Genomic DNA, 20,010 nt, shown 5'->3' on the forward strand with positions numbered 1-20,010 from the left:
TTAAAATAATTAAAGCTTACATAGTTCTTTTACCTTTGCATAATAAAAAATAAATTATATGATTAATTATGAAAGATAATAAAATAAAAAAATAAAATTAATTATAGGAATAAATTCTATAATTAATTATGAATTGTATAATAAAAATTGAAATTGAAATTAACAAAAAATAAAAAAAGAATTTAATTAAATTTGAGAGAATTTGATTGAAACATTGAGAGAGTATTAAAAATTGAAAGAATGAAAATGAGAGTAAATGAGAGAGTTTGAAGGATTTAGTGTGAAAGAGTTGAGAGATTGAATGGATATATATAGGAAAAATTTTTATAAAAAATTTTAAAAAAAGAGGGGGTGAAACAAAATTTACAAAAAATTTAAATCTTGTGCAGGGGACCAACGCCCTGCAAAAGATTTTGAAATATGCAGGGGACCCGGTCCCCTGCATATTTGTAGGGAACCAACGGTTCCCTGCATGCAGGGAACCGTTGGTTCCTTTTTTTTTAATTTAAAAAAATAAAAAAAATTCAAAAAAGTAAAATAAAATTACCGGTTCATAAACTCTAAACTGTCGGTTCATAAACCGGATGTGAACCGACAGTTTACGGTTTCAAATTATATAAACCGAAACCGAACCGTCAAAATCCGGTTTCGGTTCTTTCGATTCTGGTTTCAGTTTTATTCGAGCCGGTTTTGGTCCGGTTCATGGGCCAAACCGGCCTGTGGCTAGGTCTAGTGTTAGTAGTAGCAATTAACATTTTCTTATCCAAGCTTGGTCTAAAATCACTTGTTGAGATCGATTATTAATGAATATTAGTTCATATTAAGGATTTACTTAGATAATTATCCATTTGTGTCTTAATCTCCAAAGATATTTATTGACAAAAACATCGTATTACATGTAATCATAAAGTTGACAAGACTTTAAAGTTCTTCATTGACACTCTACTGGCTGAGTGGTCATGATATATTATTATAGGTCAGTGTTGATCTGTATTCAAATTCGATCAAAATCCTAATACTGTCAACTCAATAGAGAGCTCATGGGTTGTGGACATATATGGAGATGTTTTAGACTCAAGAGGTAGAGGATTATCAAAGATGGGTTCATTTGGATACTAGATTGAGGATTTTGAGTCTTAGAATGTCTTAAGGATCATAATGTAACAATTTTAGAGAGAATAGTGAAAAAGAGAATGGATGAAAAAAAAATTAGCCGATGCTAGCGTATGCTTTTAGGCAAAGTACAACCAATTCACTAGTGAAAGTTTTGAGAGTATTATGATAATTTTTCAAAATTTAAACTGTTATCATTAGTATGATAATTTAACTTTTTGATATTGTACCAATGTCATTTTCCATTAAAAGAGTTAGGTTTTGTCCTTGAATGGTGAAGTGTAATTTATACATTATGTGGGTGAATAGTGTTTTTAAGCGAAAGTTTAGGTGTGAAATTGTTAATCACTGAGTTTTGAAAGACAGTAATTACAGGATCACTTGGGCGTTGACTCTTCTATCTTTTCAGTTTCTTCATCTGCCATCCGACACTCATTGAATCATTGATGCTTCTTACCTGCAAACCAGCAAAGTAAACATTTGGTGGTGCTTGAAAACTTAGCTCTGCTTTTGAGAGAAACATACATACAGATCAAGCCATCAAGCTGTACTTGTTCTAAACCTTCCCTTATAATTACTTTGTTTTAATTGTCTCTATTACTTCAAACTACTTTTCTATAATTTTCCTTTCCCCTGTTTTAACCATCAATTCTCTATCATTTTATACTCGGTATCAATAAATTCCTTAGAAAAGAAAAAATTTAGCATTTCTCTCAACCTCTCTTAGCATTATTGCTCGTTGTTATCTGTTTGCTACAAGCTAGACTACGTTCATTAAGGGTTTGCTCTTAAAAACTTTGACTTTGATAGTTGTTTGTTGTGCGTCTTTCTCTTTTTGTTTTCATTATTAATTAGCCATGCTTTTATTCTCAGTGTAAAGCTAGATTTTGTTTATTAAGCTTTTCTCTCAAACATTTACTGAATTTTTTGTTATATAATATTGTCCAACTCCAATTCTTTTTCTTTCGTTGCCGTTGCCTCCTAAGTACCATTTAATTGTAGAGCATTACTTGAAAAAAAAAAAAAAAAGAGAGAGAGAGAGAGAGAGAGTGTGTGAGTGTCTGTACAGGTATTTATCGGCAATGGCTGAGGAAATAGTAACGAGTACTGCCGCGCAACTTGCATCAAAAGCTACAGAGTCGGCATATGATTTGTTTAAACAGCAGATATCATATGTGTTCAAGTCACAGAGCTACATCAGCAACCTCGAGAATCAAGTTCAGGAGCTCAGAATGAAAAAAGAAAGAGTGGAGAAATCTGTAGAGTCCGCTGAAAGACAGGGGGAAGAGATTCATAACGATGTTAAGAATTGGCTGCGTGCTGCAGATGATTTCACTGAAAGGGAAGCAAAAGCCATCATTGAGGATGGAGATAAAGCAAACAAGGGCGGCTGTTTAAAATTGAAGTCATGTCCTAATTTGATTCAACGTTACAAGCTTGGAAAGGAAGCAGTGAAAGCTACAGTGACTGGGGCCGATCTGTTAGGGAAAGGCAGCTTCAGTAGTGTTTCTTACCGTCCTGCTCTACAGAGGACAGAATCCATGTATGTCAGAGGCTACGAGGCCTTTGATTCCAGAGAGCAAGTTTTGCAAGAAATTTTGGACACATTGAAGGATGCTAATTTTAACATGGTCGGGGTGCATGGGATGGGAGGTGTGGGCAAAACTACACTGGTCAACAAAGTAGCTTGGCAGGTGAAGGAAGACAGGATATTTCATGAGGTGGCCATTGCTGAGGTAACACAAACCCCAGACTACAAAAAAATTCAAGAAAAACTTGCTTCCGATTTAGGCTTGGAATTTTGTCAGGAGAGTGAATATCAGAGAGCTAGTCAACTACGTTCCAGGATAAAGAAGGAGAAGAGTTTACTTATAATACTGGATAATATTTGGACAAAACTTGATTTGGATGCAATTGGAATTCCTTTTGGGGATGCTGAGAAAGGAGGAAAAGATGATCTTTTTGGGGATGCTCAGAAAGAAAGAAAAGATGATGAGATCAGGCGATGCACAATATTGTTAACATCTAGATATCAGGATGTATTAAGCAAAGATATGAAGACTCAGAAGAATATCTTTGTTCGTCCTATATCTAAAGATGACGCATGGAATTTGTTTCGGAAGATTGTGGGTGATTCTGCAGAAAGCTCTGATTTTCATCCTCTAGCAGATGAGTTTGTTACAAAATGTGCAGGTTTACCGGTTGCAATCTCAACAATTGCAAATACATTGAAAAATGAGAGTCTTCCCTTTTGGAAGGATGCCTTGGTTAGACTTAAAAGGTCTACTCCAAGACATATTCCAGATATGGAAGAAAGTGTGTATTCTACTATAGAGCTGAGTTACAATTTTCTGAAAATTGAGGAAGCTAAATCGCTATTTCTTCTTTGTGCTCTAAAAGATGGTGGTAGTAGCATGTCCATTGGTGACCTCTTAAAATATAGTATGGGTTTGAATTTGTTTGAAGATGTATATACATTGGAAGAAGGAAGGAATAGATTGAACAGTTTGATAAATTATCTCAAAGCTTATTGTTTGTTGTTGGATGGTGACAATGACCATGCAGTTAAAATGCATGATATTATTCATGATGTTGCTGTATCGATTGCTTCAACAGAGAAATTCATGTTTAATATTCAAAATGTCATTGGCTTGAATGAAGTACTGAGGGAGAAAATACCAAAAGATTCAATTGCTATTTCTCTGCCCTATAGAGATATTTATGACAAGCTTCCTCAACAGTTAGAATTTTCCAAACTAAAGTTGTTCTTCCTATTGATGAAAAATCGCTCACTACAAATCCCAGATGCTTTTTTCGAAGAAATGAAAGAACTCAGAGTTTTAAATCTTACCGGATTTCAATTCTTTTCATTACCTTCATCCATTTCTTCCTTAAAAAACCTTAAAACACTTTGTTTGCATGCTTGCCTGTTGGAGGATTTAAGAATTTTAGGAGAGCTAAGTAAACTAGAAATCCTTAGCTTCTTGGGGTCTGACATTGAACAGTTGCCTGCTGAAATCGGACAATTGACTCAATTGAAGATATTAGATTTGAGCAATTGTATAAACCTTAAATACGTTGCACCACAAGTCATCTCCTGCTTGTCTCAATTAGAAGAATTATATATGGGCAACTGCTTCATTCAATGGGAAGTTGAAGGAGTGGATAATCAAAGACGAAGAAATGCTAGCCTCGAAGAGTTAAAGCAGTTGTCGAACCTAACAGCTTTACATCTTCATCTTCAGGATGCTCGAGGTATGCCACAAGACTTTTTCTTTGAGAAATTGAAAAGTTATCATTTATTTATTGGAGATAAATGGAAGTGGTCTGATAAATATTACAGTTCAACTTCAAGAACATTCAAACTGAAGATAAGTGATAATGTTTATTTGGGGCAAGGAATTAAAAGTTTGTTGGAGATGACTGAAGATCTCTTTCTTGAGGAAATGAATGGACTTAGATATGTTGTTTGTGAACTGAATGCGGATGGTTTTCCACATTTAAAGCATCTGCATGTAGAGGACGGTCTTGATATTTTGTATATCATTAACTCAGTTGCTTGGAAAGTAGCCTTTCCCAAGTTGGAGTCCTTGATCCTCTGTAATTTGATTAAATTGGAGAAGATATGTCATGGTCAACTTAATGCAGTGTCTTTTAGCAAATTAAGGATCATAAAAATAGAAAAGTGTGATAGATTGGAGTATCTATTTGCATCTTTCATGGCAAAAAACCTTATGCAACTACAAGAAATTGAAGTGACTTATTGTAAGAACCTAAAAGAGCTTTTTGGTGAAGAAAGTGATAACCGTGGTGATGAAATTGAAACAAATAATAAGATGGAGTTCAATCAATTGTGTTCATTGGCACTACAATGCCTGCCCAAATTCATTATGATCGATTCTAACATGGTGGTATGTTTTGTATTTTTCATTTTTTATTTTCTTATGATATAAAAAGGTCTATTCTTGTTAGTTCATAAGTTATGTTTAAGGGCAATGTTTGTTTCTACAGGTTGTCTTTCCAAGATTGGAGAACTTGAAACTGCGTTCAATTAATATTGAGAATACATGGCTTGATCGACCTCTATCAATATTTTCTTATAGTCATTGCTTAAAAAGCTTAAGCATTGAGGAGTGTCATGGCTTAAATTATTTGTTTTCCTCTGCTATGGTCAAAAGTCTTAATGAACTCCAAAAGTTGGTGATAAGCAATTGTAAGTCAATGGAAGTAATAGTTGATTCAAAAGGGGTACAAGGAGAAGAAACGATAATGGATATGAGTTTTCCTAAATTGTTGCACATGAAGCTTGAACATTTGCCAGAACTCACAAATTTTGGTATTGGGAATTTAATTGAATTCCCCTCCTTAAAAGAACTTCACATTGAGGGATGCTCTAACTTGAAGACATTCTTATGCAAATCTTCTCATCCAGACACTGTGAGAGAAGAAGGAGAAGTGAATTTGGAAAACTACTTTATGAATATAAATCCTCTCTTTGACGAAAAAGTAATTTAGTTTATTCCTTTTACTAAAAGTTATTGTTTCTTATTGCCTTCAAAATGTTTTATGGGTTTTGAAAACAGATCAATCTGACAAAATATTTTGATAGCTTCCTTGTTGTGAGCTTGTGGGTCTTTTGTACACAAAATATTAACATTATGAATTGTTTGTTGTAGGTTGCTTTTCCCAGCTTGGAGAAGATGGAGCTCTTATGCTTGGATAACTTGCAGCTCATATGGCACAACCAAAAACTCCATGGGGAATCCTTTTGCAAACTAAAAGTAGTGAGAGTCGAATCCTGTGAAAAGTTATTGACTATTGTTCCATCTAATACTCAAGGAAATCTGAACTTTCGCTATCTAAAGAGATTGACTGTTAGGCATTGTCGGAGTATAAAAAGTCTCTTTCCAGTTTCTATTGCTACTGGTCTGGTGCAACTTGAACATCTAGAAATAAGTTTTTGTGGGTTGGAGAAAATTGTTTCTGAGGAGGAAGTTATGGGAGCCCCAACATTTTTGTTTCCACAATTAAAATCTATCTACCTTGCCTATTTAAAGGAGCTCAAATATTTCTACCCGCGGTTGCATACAATAGAGTGGCCGATGCTAAGCAGTTTGGATGTGCGTGGTTGCAAAAAGATAAATGTTCATGATTTTGAATTTTCTAGCTTCCAAGAAAGAGACGAGGAGAGGCAACCTCCTATTTTTTATTTGGAAAAGGTATTACTTTGCTTTTATCCATATTCGTACTTACAACATCTTTATGTTATCCAGATTGATTTAATATCACACTAATTTTGTATGATAACCGTGCAACCCAAAAGACAAGCCCAAGATGTGAAGGAACTCAATATTGAAGAGTTCCTTCAATATTGAAGTGGGATGTCAATTGGGCGAAACAATACAATACTCCAACTCAAAATTAAGATTTAAATTAAATGTTTGTCAACTTCAGTTTCCAAACCGTAAGTGAACATTAATGTTTCTATTCCAATTAAAATAAACCGACGAATACTCTCCCTTCCAGTTACTAGATCAATTAAATGTTTCAGTTGCAATTCTTGTTTCAAGTGTATTCTTATTTAATTTATAAATTTTAAATGTATAATTTATAAAAAGTAATCACCTCAAGAAAGTAAGTTTGTGAGTGACTGACTCATAAACCAATTTTATAAACCAATTTCTTATTTCTTGTATTAATAACTGACTCATAAAAGTGGATAAGACTTTGGCCTTGTATTTTTCTATTTACAACAATATTATTTGCATTATTTCCAGATTAAAAATCTGGTTAGATATGTTTTTCCTTATAATTAGATGTATATAACTTGTAACATTTTGTACCGTTTGTATATAAAATTTCTAGTTACTTATTTGTGTGTTGCTGTGCACTTGTTGATGACTTAATGCTTACACCTATTTATTTAATTTTCATGATTTTTAGGTCTCACCAAATTTGGAAACGCTGCGTTTACGCGCTGATGACTTTGGATTGGCATTCCTTCGCAGTAATCTAGCTGAGAGGCTTGGCAAGCTTAAACATCTTCGGTTGAGTAACTTTGATGATGAATCAGGTTCTTCTCTGGTCAATTTCCTTCAAAAATTAAATTGTTTGGAATCACTAGATATTTGGTGGAATAGTTCAAAAGAGCTATTCCCTTACAAGCAAGGACATATATGGAAACAAGATTTCCGAGGGGACTCATTTCTTCAGAATCTTCAAAAGTTATCTGTATATGGATGTGATTGTTTGACAATTTTAATGCCATCTTCAACATCTTTCAAAAATCTTAAAAATTTATCTGTACGCTGGTGCAATGGATTAGACAAGGCACTAACATGTGAAGCAGCCAAAACTCTTGTAAATATCACAACATTGGTTATAAGAGAGTGTAAGTTACTGACAGGAGTAGTGGCTGGTGAGGGAGACCAAGAAGAAGAGATTGTTTTTGGCCAATTAAAAACTTTGGAGCTTTCCTGCTTGTCAAGCCTCGCTTCCTTCTGTTCAACCAATTATTCCTTCAAATTCCCTTGTTTAGAGCAAGTTGTTGTGAGTCAATGCCCAAAATTGAAAATCTTTTCTCAAGGAGTATTAAGCACACCATTACTAAAGAAAATACAGTTGACAGAAGAATATAATCATCAAGAATTTTTTTGGGAGGATGATCTCAATTCTACCATCCAGCAAATATTTACAAAGATGGTACTTACTCTTTCACAAAATTTTTGTTTTTTATCCATTTATAGCATTTTTGTTGATATATAATTTAAATATTACTAATAATAAATATGTTTATTTTTAATCATTATAATTTTCATTTTACCATATAGATTAATGCAAAGTTGCCAAAATCATGAATTCCACGAGCATTATCTTCTATAGACTAGGATGAAAGGTTGTCAAACTCGTATTTCAATTTGTTAATTCCATGAATCTCATTTGACTAATGACATACACAAATCAACTGCATGCTAAGCAAGTTTAAAAAACAAGGAAGATGCTTGTTCAAAATTTTTGCTAAGTTAGTTTTTGAACAATTATTTTGTGTTCTAATTCAGATTTTGGTTTTTTCAATATGCTGTGTAGGAGTCATTATAATTTAATATTTTCTGTTTCATAATAGGTTGGCTACAGTAGCTTTAAATATTTGACACTCTCTGAATTTCCCAATATGAAAGAAAAAATATGGAATGGTGAGTTACCAATCAACTTTTTTGGGAATTTAAAATCTCTGGTGGTGGATAAATTTCTGGATATATCAACTGGTATTTCATCCAACGTGTTATGCTGCTTCAAAAATTTGGAATTGTTGGAAATAAAAAGTTGTGAGTCACTAGAACAAGTGTTTGATTTGGAGGAAAATCATCAAGAAATTTCAGGCTTAGAGAAATTGAAATCATTGAAAATTGACAATTGCAACAGCTTGAGATGCATATTTACTTCATCTATATTGTTGGGTCTTGTTCAACTCCAAGAGATAAAGGTGAAAAACTGTGCATTAGTTGAAGAAATCATCAAAAAGGAGGAGAAAAAGGATGGGGTGAGTGATAAAATTATAATTCCTCAATTAAACTCTGTTATGCTTGAGTCATTGCCTAGCTTGACAAGCTTCTATTCTGGAAGAAATATTTTGGAATGTCCTCCCTTGGAAACTATTGTCATTAAGGACTGTCAAAAGGTCCAAATGAAGGAGTTCAATATTCATCTTGCTACATGTTTCACCAAAAAGGTGAGCTTGTTTCAATTCTTATTACAGGATAAGTTATTTTTATTAGAGTGTTGTTAAATAATACAGACATTTTATGTGCATGCAGGTTGAAATTCCCGCCTTGGGATCATCTTCTTGCTTCCAGAATTTAACAATCTTGCGCATCGGTGGCTTTCATCATTTGAAATATTTATTCCCATCTTCTATGTTGAAAAGTTTTTTCAAACTGAAGGAGCTTGAGATATCTAATTGTATGTTCATGGAAAGAGTAATTGATGAAGATAATGGGAGAACAAGAACGATGTTGTTTCCTAAATTATGCCGGTTGAAGCTTAGAGATCTTCCAAAACTCACAACATTCTGCAATTCCACTGCAAGTTTTGTAGAAATGTCCTCCTTATTCACACTTTGGATTAAAAAATGCCCTGGTGTTCAAACATTCATCTCTAGTTCTATATATGGTGATATGACATCATCAAGCAAAGAACCTGAAGGAATGACTGCAAAGGAGGACTCAACCCACATGCTATCTCTTTTTGATAAGAAGGTGATCCATCCCTTCATTTTGTTTTCAAGTTTTTCTTATCCTTGATATCTAATTTATGGTTTTTTATGATACTAATAATGGCTTGTTATTTTGTACTTGTAATTGTATTTTGAAATCTTCAGGTAAGACTCCCTAGTTTGGAGATATTGCAAATCACCTATGCTGATCGGTTGGTAAAATTATGGGACAATCAAGTCTCTTTGGATTCATTTGAAAAATTAATTAGAGTGACTGTAAGATTTTGTAAAAGACTTGTAAGTGTTTTTCCATCTAACATGCTCGGGAGTCACCAAAAGCTAGAACTTTTGGTAGTAAAAAACTGTGATTCAATTGAAGAGATATTTGAAGTACTTGAGAAAAGCTCTGTCATGGTGGAGGAAATTGTTGCGAAGGAGGAAACAATCCTTAGGTTTGTGTTTTCTAAATTAACCCGGTTGAATCTAAAGATGCTACCAAGTCTCAAAAGTTTCTACCCGGAGAAACATATTTCAGAATGGCCAGATTTAGAAGTGTTGAAGGTGCGTGGATGTAATAATGTGAGGTTCTTTGCTTCAGAATTATTGAGCATCCGAGGAAGTGATGGAGACAGTCAACAAACACTGTTTTTTGCTTACAAGGTATGAGCATCTAGTACTCAATTAAATCATGTCTACAATTTAATAAGTAGAAGGCAGTATTACTAATTTTGCAGATTTTTGACTCTCTCTTTAACTTATTTTTTCTTATTTCTTAAAAGATTATTATTATTATTATTATTATTAGCAATGCGGAATTTTTCTTACTAGACAATATTATCATCATTATCATTATGGATATTGTAAGTCCCAAATATCACAGATCTCAGCATATATATTGCTACCCACCTAAATTAATTGTCTTTTCTTTTTCGGTTAAACACCCTTTTTGTGATTGACTGATTTCCCAGGACGCATTCTCTAGCTTGAAAGAACTAGAATTATGTGAAATGCCCAGGCTATTGCATCTGTGGAGAGGAAATTTTCAACCTTGCAATGCTTTTCAAAATCTCAAGACTCTAAAAGTGTCAGAATGTGACAGTTTAGAAAATTCCTGTTTCTCAATGTTGTCTCTCCAGAATTTAAGAACTTTGCAAGTTTCTAAGTGTGATGGGTTGAGATATTTACTGACCCCCTCAAAAGCTAAAACTCTGAATCGACTTAAAAGAATGAATGTATCGGAATGCAAATTGATGGTGGAAATTATAACACATTTGGGAGATGAAGTAGTAGAGAATTCAATTGTTTTCGGCAAATTGGATTGTTTGGAACTTCACTGTTTGTCCAGCCTTAAAAGCTTTTCTGGTGGGGATTATTCTTTTGAATTTCCATTATTGGAAAAAGTAATAGTCAGAAAATGCTTGAAGATGGAGACTTTTTGTCATGGAGTATTAAGCACACCAAGTCTCCAAAGACTACAGTTGACAGATGGAGGAGAGGACGCAGTAGAAGAATGTTGGGAAGGCAACCTTAATTCCACCATACAATATTTGTTCAAAAATATGGTAATATGATTGACTCACCAAAATACCTCATGCATTTCTGTTGTTTGATGAATTAAATTGATTGAGTTAATGTTTTCTTTTAATTTCTTAATCAAATCAGCTATGCTTTATGATTACAGAATGTGCAGCACTCCAAAGAAGATTGAAGTCCTTCCTTTACTAGTGGGTGATATGCCACAGCTCCATTTCCTCCAGGTGAAGAGGGACTCTGTTTCTACTATCTCAACTGATTTTATCTTCACATTTTGTTGAAGGTGGAATGCCCTCTGTATACACCTATGTTCTGTTGTTGTAGATGAGTTTGTTTTATGTATGCTAATTTCTACAAGTTGCCAAACGTTTTGGGCAAACAAGACACAATATGCAGTTTGTTAAATTCAATGTATGCTTTATTGAATACTTTCTCCCAGGAACAACGATGATTTTAAAGTTAAATGAGAATATTTAACAATCTCCATTTCAGGCTAAAGCCATCCACATGATAAGCTCGGTACAATTTAGTTGTCGTGGTTTCTCCTCGTGTTTGTGATTTTCTATTTTGCCCTTCATCCGTCTCCTGCCCATTTATTTTCTTTTCATATTCTTCAGCAAGAAAACCCAACGGAAATAACGGACTCATTGTAACTTCTGATTTCTCTCCAAGAAACCAACACAAATATATGGGCAAGAAAAAACATCGACCCTCTTCTTCCTGTCTCAACACACAACCATCATCATCCACCACTGCTTCCACCTCGGACCTGCCACAGGTACAGCCACAGCCACCGGCTGAATCACCACTATACCCTGTGATCTTCCGCGAAGGCTCAAAGTTTCAGGAGGAAATGTAACGTGGAAACTACGAGAAGCATGTACCTTGAGACCAAATGGCAGAGCCACGGGCACGTTGGAGGGTGTTGCGAGAGCAAGACAAGGGTCTCAATTGATTTGGTGTACGACCATCAACTCTATCAATCTCCGTCAATATTTCTCTTAGTCAACACACAGTCTTTTTCCTTATTATATTAAATAAAAAATATAACAAATATTAGCTTCAACATTGGGGCATAAAAAAGGCTTCACAATTAAGGTTTTAGCATTCTCTATTATCCTCAGTTTCATCTTTCCTTGATGAACAATGGCAATTACATCAACTAAAATGGTAATTTTAAAATAATAAAACTATATATATTTAAAATAAATAATAATTTATATACTAATAATATTATCTTATAATATGATTAAATAATTTTAAATTACATATAACATAATATCTAATCAAAAGACGATATTTCATAATTAGTAAAAATATTAAATTACATTGATAATATGTATAGTTTTACTCAATTTAAAATGCATAAACCGTTGTTCAAAATTGAAAATAAAAATTACAATTAAGGTCCTTCCAACCAGATTAGTTTGCAAACTACAAAAATGAATCCATGTTTAAATATTAAGTGGAACCCATTGCTATTTACTTTTAAATATATACTATTCAATAAAAATAATTAAATTATTGTTTTGTGAAATATAATATAAACATATAAAATATATATACAATATTTATGTAAAAAAATGATAAAATAAATATGGATAAAAAAAGTTATATACCTAATTATTTATTGAAAAATTTTATAAAATATAATTATATATTTGTATATTAAAAAATACAGTTTACAGTTTATTTTGGTTTGAAAATCATTCAAACTACAACCCAAATTGAAAATTGATTTTTAAATCTCTATAAATCTAAACCAAATTAGTTCACAAACCAAATCAAACTAAACTATAATTTTAAAACGATTTGATCTGATTTTATAATTTGAACCGAATCATATATATCCCTAAGTGTTAAAGTAAATAATGGGACAATTTGGTGATATTTACTAACTCACTACAAATTAAAAACTCACTAGCAATCTTTGCATATTAGATTATTTGATTAAATCTTTGCATATTTTAATTTCCAATAAAATTATTTGTATCTAATTTTGAGTACCCAATTAGTCAAAGGTATATTATCATATAATTATGTGATTTTGAATTAAAGATAAAGTAATATCAATCTATATAATCTGAGTATTCAATTGAATATTTAAAAGTTAAAAACTGATTGTACATAGCATTATTATTTAATTTAAGTGAAAACATTGTTAGCATTGTCAAAATCATATTTATTAATATCTTATAATATACGATACGTATCTTACGATGTGATATATATGAGAAACGATATGTATCATAAATTGTATCGAAGTAATATGATACATAAATGTATCATACAATATAATACGTATCCTAATATACAATATATATTACCAATACAAAACAATATACTTTTTTAGAGAAAATAATAATATAATAGTGATGTAAATAAAAAATTTTTAAATTTTAGAGTTATTTGTGACATTTTTAAAATAATAACATATTAGTTGCAATTTTTTTATTATTTTATTAATATTATATTATTTTTTTAAAGGGCACATCATACGATATGATAAAATACACAATATAGAAAATTAGATTTTCAATATATGATTTGACTCTCATGATAAAAATATATATATGAGAAGGTTTTCCTAGAATCATACATGGAGATTTACTTGACCAAACTAGAAATATACGATATTTCTCTAAAAAATGGCAACATTGGTGATCATCTAACAATTTCTTATCTGTTTTTGATATCAATGTAGGATTAAAAGATACGAAGAAAAATAAAAAAAATCGTACATACTCTAGGAGTCACAAGAAAAATTTTCTTGCAAGAATAAACGATCAAGCTATTTGCCAGTAATCTCCACAGGAACAAGTTCCACTTCTAAAATGATGGAACCTCTTCACACCTCTCAGGTTGATTTTTCTGTCCTCAATTTTCGAGATAAATTCACTAGCGAGATGGCAGTCATTGCAAACTCTGAGGTTCTCAGCAACTCCAATGGTGGTTCCAGGAGGGGTATTGAGTATCCAAAAACCTATGGCTAATTTCTCACTGTGTCCACAGAGTAAAGTTTCTTTCTCCTCCTCATCAACATTGTGAAGAACACAAGAAGTATCAGGCACATAACCCTCCTTTCTTATTCTTTTGGAAAGGATTTGTTCATGCGATCCATCCCCAGCTATAAACTTGTGAATCTCATCTCCAAACTCAATCCAACTGCAACCTGACTCTTTTCTGACCCCCATTTCTCTCATCTTCTTCCGGACATCCATTGCCTTGTCCCAGAGTCCAGCAGATGAATAGACATTGGAGAGGAGAACATAGTGGCTTGCCAGGTCAGGTTTTAAGATCAAGAGATTATGAGCTGCAGTTTCCCCAGTTTTAACATTTGGGTGAATCCGACAAGCACCAAGCAAGCTACTCCATGCACCTGTTTTGTCAAACTCTGCAGGCATTGTGTTTATGAGTTGATATGCTTCCTCCACTTGACCTGCCCAACCAAGCAAGTCAACAACAAAAGCATAGTGATCCGGCGTAGTTTCTATCCCATGGTCTTATTTCATTCTGTCGAACAAGTTTATTCCTTCATCTACCATCCCCGCATGACTACATGCTACAAATAAGGCAATAAAAGTAACTTCATTAGGCTTTACATCCCCGACCTTAGCTCCTTCCATCACTATCTTCCTGAACAATTCTAAGGCTTCCTCTCCTTTACCATGCCTCCCATAAGCCATGATAACAACATTCCAGGTTATCACATTTCTAAAGGGCATCAGGTCAAAAACTCTTATGGATAAGTTCAAATAGCTACAGCAACATCAGTTACCAACATATTTCTTGTGGCATAAGCATGGATTTCTTTACTATTTGCTAAAGCTGACAGAGCACCATAACCAAGTAGAACTGTCATGAGGGTTATTGAATTGAATTTGGTTTCAATGAAATTGATGTCTCATCCTTATTGTCCTCATCATTCTCACTCATTTTTTTCTTCCATTCTTTGCATCTCACACAACAGAAGAAGTGCCTCACTATGACGTCCGTAAATAGTGTAACCAGTGTTCATTGTGTTCCAAGATACTCCATCTCTAGCCTCCCTGCTGTCAAAAATACTTTCTGAAATCTCTATCTTCCCCCTTCTAGAGTACATATCCATAAGTGCATTTTGTACATATTGGTTTCTCTCTAAACCCCGCTTTACTACATATCCATAGATTCCTTCTTTGCAGGGAAATGCTTCACTATGCACACAAGCAGGCACAACACTTGCCATTGTGGTGGCATTTGGACAAAGCCAAGCAACCTCTTCCATCTCAATGAATAGTCTCAATGCTTCCTCATCATACTCATTTTGTGCATAACCAGTAATCATAGCATTCCAAAGTGCACTTTTTCTATCCAAAATACCATAAAAAACTCGCCGATCACTATCAATCTCTTCACAATTACAATACATATCAACTAAAGCACTACCAACAAAAGAGTTACCCCTTAAGATATCATTTCTCAATGCATAAGCATGAATTTCCCTACCAGCATCTAGCATCTCCAAGTGTGAGTAAGCAGGAAGCACACTTGCAATTGTGACTCCATCAGGTTTAATCCCACGTACCATACCACTCAAAAACCACAATACTTCTTAAAACCTATCTTTTTGAGGCAATGAACTTATAATTGTATTCCACCAAACCAAATCACGATCTTTGAATGACTCAAACAAAAATTTTGCATCATTAAATCTACCGAACTTTGCATACATCGCCATCAGAGCAACAATGGTAAATGTTTTCCAGTTACCCACTCTTAGACCATACCCATGTACTTCCTTCCCAAGCCTGGTGCTTTGGCAAATTTGAACACACAAGCGCCATGCTCACCAAAGCAAAAGAACTAGGCTCTACATCATCACCCAACATCAACCTAAACGCTTCTAACGCCAGCCCCCATTCCTCAAAACGACCCAATGCATTAATCATTGAATTCCAAGACACTTGGTCTCTCTCACTAATTTTATCAAACATCTTATACACTGCCCACAAAACACTACAACATTTACTATACATATTCACAAGAGAATTGGCTACAGTCACCAAAGATGACCCGTACCGGTAATTGAAAACATGAGCATAGATCTGTTTCCCCAAATTAAAATCCTGAAGACCCGCCATGGTCTTCAAAACTGCAGGGAAAGCAAAGTTATCGGGTCGGGCACCCGAACGGGTCCTTTCGATGTAGGTGAAAATGGTTCATAGAATTGGTTGGTGGTTGGAGCGGAGACACTCGATCCATGACGCGTTGCAGCTTGAATGGGAAGTGGGTGGCGGTGGCGGTGGCGGTGGCGGGTGGGCGATGGGTTTGGAGGGAAGTGTGTGGCTGTGAAGAGAGGGAAATGAGAGGTTGAGTGTAGGACATTTGGTCGTTTTTCGCGTTGAGCGAAGTTCAACGTCTGGTGACAAAAGTAAGGTAAATCGGACACTAAGGTGGCGGTGCTGGCCTTAGTGGGTAACATTAGTCCCATATAATCCAAATCATAGTATTCGGTCTATTATTATGACACATTGTCCTATGATATTACACAATAAATAAAAATTATATATATGTTAAAGATATATTAAATTTTTATATATATATAAAATATAAAATAATATATATTTCTGATAAATTAATACATTAGTAATGTGGTTGAAATATATACGAAAAATTCTAAAATTTTTTAAAAAAAATTATTATATTTTCAAGGGACATACTTATTTTATACTTGAATTCCTTTCGTATCCTCCTGTTTTATTACTTCAATAGCTTTTTCATTGCTTTGCTTAGAGAACCAATATTCTTGAACAGCGTCAGTATAAATTCTGCAAAAATATTAGGGTGTCCATAAGGATTTGAAATTCCAATAATGGCAATGCATATTTTTCTTGTTAACACAATTAAGTTTTCTTTTCTAAGTTTAGTTAATTACCAAAGGGATAATTATTTCTAAATTGAGAGAAAACACAGAGTCTACATGTATTATTGATTCCAACAATACTTTTTCATGGCGTGTTTATAAAAGAAAGCACGTTATCATATTTTTCATTCTTCATTCAATTTTACCAAAATATAAAGGTGAACATCTATCACCCATATACTTACGTCCGTTCGCATGACTTAATAGTCCATTATGAACATTTTTTCGACCTTCATTGCATCATAGCTTCGTTTGGATACCTAAGTTCCTCTTTACCTTAGGTTGGAGAGCATATTTTTTGTCATGAAAAGGCTGATGGAGCCTTTAAATGCAAATATGACATTCTCGTACACCCTTTGATTTGAGAATGCATGTTCATGCAATGTATTGGCTATCATGGGATCCATGCATGGAGTATTCTTTATTGTTTGAATTTTAAACTAATATATTCCGCTACCATCATTGGATTCCGTTATTTGGAATACTTCTACATGTCGCCCAAGCCATGATTGGCCATATCACAACCTAATTGACACATAGGCTACAATTGACTCAATTGCAACTCAATTGACGTTGTTCAAGTCACAGTATCGTTGGTTCTTTCACGATAATTATATCATGTTATCCTAAAAGTAAATCTCACTTATTATCTTCTTATTCACAAACTCGACATCGACTCCATAATATATGTGCATTATAATTGTCATTTTTTTATTGTTTTATTTGTGGGTATGATTGTATGAGAAATATTGTTATGTAGAAAGTGAAAATGGATTAATGATGTAGATGAAAGAGATATTATTAGCTCACCTGTCTTGGTTTAGTCTTACGATCATAAAACCGTAAAACAAACTTAATTAATGTAATAATCGAGGAACAAGTTTCATAACAAAAAGTAGACATAAGCAGTTCAAAACATATATCAAACTATCCCATTCTTTCTATCTATTCTTTTTATCAATATAAATGTGCCTAAAAAACAGACATTTATATTGATATAAAGTAGACAAGATGTAACCAATTCACCAATGAAAAGTTTTGGGGGTATTATGATGATAAATTTTCAAAAGTAAAATATTTAGGGTTAGTATGGTAATTTAACTTTTGTTGCGTTGTGTCAGGGGCGTTTTCCATTGAAAGAGTCAGGTTCTGTCAACTGAATGATCAAGTGTAATTTTTTTACTCTATGGCTGAAAAGGTTCGTAAGCCAAAGTTTGGATGTGAAATTGTTAATCACTCTGTTTTCAAAGGCAGAGTAAAGCACAAGAATCTTCTATTTCTTCTGTTTCTTCATCTGCTATCCGACGCTCATTGAATCATTGATGCTTCTTACCTGCAAACTAGTAAAGTAAGCATTTGGTGGTGCTTGAAAACTTATCTCTGCTTTTGAGAGAAACATACACATCAAGCCATCAAGCTGTACTTGTTCTTGTTCTAAACCTTCCCTCTCATTACTTTCCTTTAATTGTTTATTGTTTCAAATTACTTTTCTATAATTATCCTTGCCTCTGTTTTAACCATCAATTCTCAATCATTTAGCATTTTTCTCAACCTCTCTTAGTATTATTGCTCGTTGTTATCTGTTTGCTACAAGCGAGACTACGTTCATTTAGGGTTTGCTCTTAAAAGCTTTAACTTTGATATTGATTTAGTTGTTTTGTGCCTCTTGCTTTTTGTTTTCATTATTAATAAGCCATGCTTTTATTCTCAGTGTAAAGCTAGATTTTGTTTATTAAGCTTTTCTCTCAAACATTTACTGAATTTTTTTTGTTGTATAATATTGTCCAACTCTTTTTCTTTCATTTCCCTTGCCTCCTAACTACCCTTTAATTGAAGCTTTACTTGAAAATAAAAAAAAGAAAGAAAGAGAGTGTGTGTGTGTGTGGACAAGTATTTATCGGCAATGGCTGAGGAAATGGTAACGTGTACTGCCACGAAACTTGCATCAAAAGCTGCAGAGTCGGCATATAATTTGCTTAAACAGCAGATATCATATGTGTTCTAGTACCAGAGCTACATCAACAACCTCAAAAATCAAGTTTGAGGATCTCAGAAATAAAAGGGAAACAGTGGAGAAACCTGTAGAGTCGGCTGAAAGACAGGGGGAAGAGATTTATAAAGCTGTTAAGAAATGGTTGAGTGATGTTGATGAGTTCACCGAAAGGGTAGCAAAAGCCATCATTGAGGACGAAGATAAAGCAAACAAGGGCAGCTGTTTAAAATTGAAGTCATGTCCTAGTTTGATTCAACGTTACAAGCTTGGAAAGGAAGCAGTGAAAGCTGCAGTGAGTGGGGCCGATCTGTTATCCACAGATTCAAAAGTACAGTTAAATCGCCTCTTGCAATCTCAATACAATGGTGTATCTCATCATCTTCACCATTACACAAACTGTCTATGAATAATATTACCTTGTAACAATATAGAAAAATACAAAATCATCTCAAGCAAGAACTATTAGAAAAATCATCAAAGTCATAATCTACCATTAATCCTTGAAAGAAACAAGGGAAAATTTTTAAAATCTACCATCAACCCATGAACGAATTAAAAGCACAGCTCAGTTTTACTTCAATTTTGAGTCTTGAATGTCTTTTTACTTAAATCTATTAAAATGAGTTTTAGCCAGATTGAATGCACTTTTCTTTAACTCATAAAAATATTAAGCATGAAAAAATTAGGACAAACCTCCATTGCGGAGAACGGCGGCGCGTGTGGCGGTGACTGACTGCAGCGGCGGCCCAACATTTAATCAACCAGAGAGCTGATAGAGTTCGCGGGATTTGAAAGACGACCTTATTTTAATATGATTTGTGTAATCTCAGCAGGACCCCTATAGATTATCATGGTATCCCTCTACTCCCCTTACAAATGATGATAGCCAAATACATGTCATTATTCATTAACCCTTTTTTATTTTTAAATAAAGGTAGGCCCATATATGACCCAAGCTAGCTTGGTGTAATTTAATTTGGTTCAAATTTATTTAATTTAAATTCAAATAGAATCTTAGTAAGAAGATATAGAATCTTAGTCAGAAGATTTATCTTATTTTTTAAATCGAATTGAATTTAAGTTAAAAAGTATTCGATTCAATTCGATTCAAATTTATAACTTAAATCAATAGTTCAAATTTGTGACTCTATTCGTTTCAAATCAGCTTGAATTCATGACTCAATTCAGTTTGAATTTGTGGATCGAATTAATATTGTTTGAATATTATTTGGGTGAAACGAAATTGTTCTGTCAATG

The 20,010-nt window shown here is 33.6% G+C and overlaps 3 protein-coding genes and 1 pseudogene across 3 annotated transcripts in view; 3 read left to right on the forward strand and 1 right to left on the reverse strand.

Annotated features, from left to right (window-relative positions):
• The first annotated feature begins 2,135 nt into the window (after positions 1 to 2,135).
• Positions 2,136 to 20,010, forward strand: part of LOC123218541 (probable disease resistance protein At4g27220) — a 36,735-nt gene continuing 18,860 nt past the window's right edge. Inside the window, exons 1-2 of the mRNA XM_044640025.1 lie at positions 2,136 to 5,024; positions 5,125 to 5,619. Of these exons, the coding sequence (XP_044495960.1) occupies positions 2,196 to 5,024; positions 5,125 to 5,619 (3,324 nt within the window). The 5' untranslated portion in view covers positions 2,136 to 2,195. The remainder of the gene's footprint in view (positions 5,025 to 5,124; positions 5,620 to 20,010) is intronic.
• Positions 10,302 to 11,364, forward strand: LOC123218550. Its single transcript, XM_044640036.1, has 2 exons — positions 10,302 to 10,887; positions 11,007 to 11,364. The coding sequence occupies exons 1-2, from the start codon at positions 10,333 to 10,335 to the stop codon at positions 11,031 to 11,033; spliced, it is 582 nt and encodes a 193-aa protein (XP_044495971.1). The 5' UTR covers positions 10,302 to 10,332; the 3' UTR covers positions 11,034 to 11,364.
• LOC123218820 lies at positions 13,476 to 16,050 on the reverse strand (annotated as a pseudogene).
• The window catches only part of LOC123218540, a 76,141-nt gene continuing 74,163 nt past the window's right edge, over positions 18,033 to 20,010 (forward strand). The window contains exon 1 of the mRNA XM_044640022.1: positions 18,033 to 18,185. The gene's annotated coding sequence lies outside the window, so the exon portion shown is untranslated. The remainder of the gene's footprint in view (positions 18,186 to 20,010) is intronic.

The sequence above is a fragment of the Mangifera indica genome, chromosome 6 (genome assembly GCF_011075055.1).
Source record: "Mangifera indica cultivar Alphonso chromosome 6, CATAS_Mindica_2.1, whole genome shotgun sequence".
In the NCBI taxonomy this organism is placed as follows: Eukaryota; Viridiplantae; Streptophyta; class Magnoliopsida; order Sapindales; family Anacardiaceae; genus Mangifera; species Mangifera indica.

What these genes read in the sequence shown, in the direction of transcription:
- LOC123218550 (XM_044640036.1), top strand. Translation starts at nt 10,333, where the DNA reads ATGCCCAGGCTATTGCATCTGTGGAGAGGAAATTTTCAACCTTGCAAT. An exon ending in AATATTTGTTCAAAAATATG is followed by an intron (nt 10,888 to 11,006) that starts GTAATATGATTG and finishes TTATGATTACAG; the next exon opens with AATGTGCAGCACTCCAAAGA.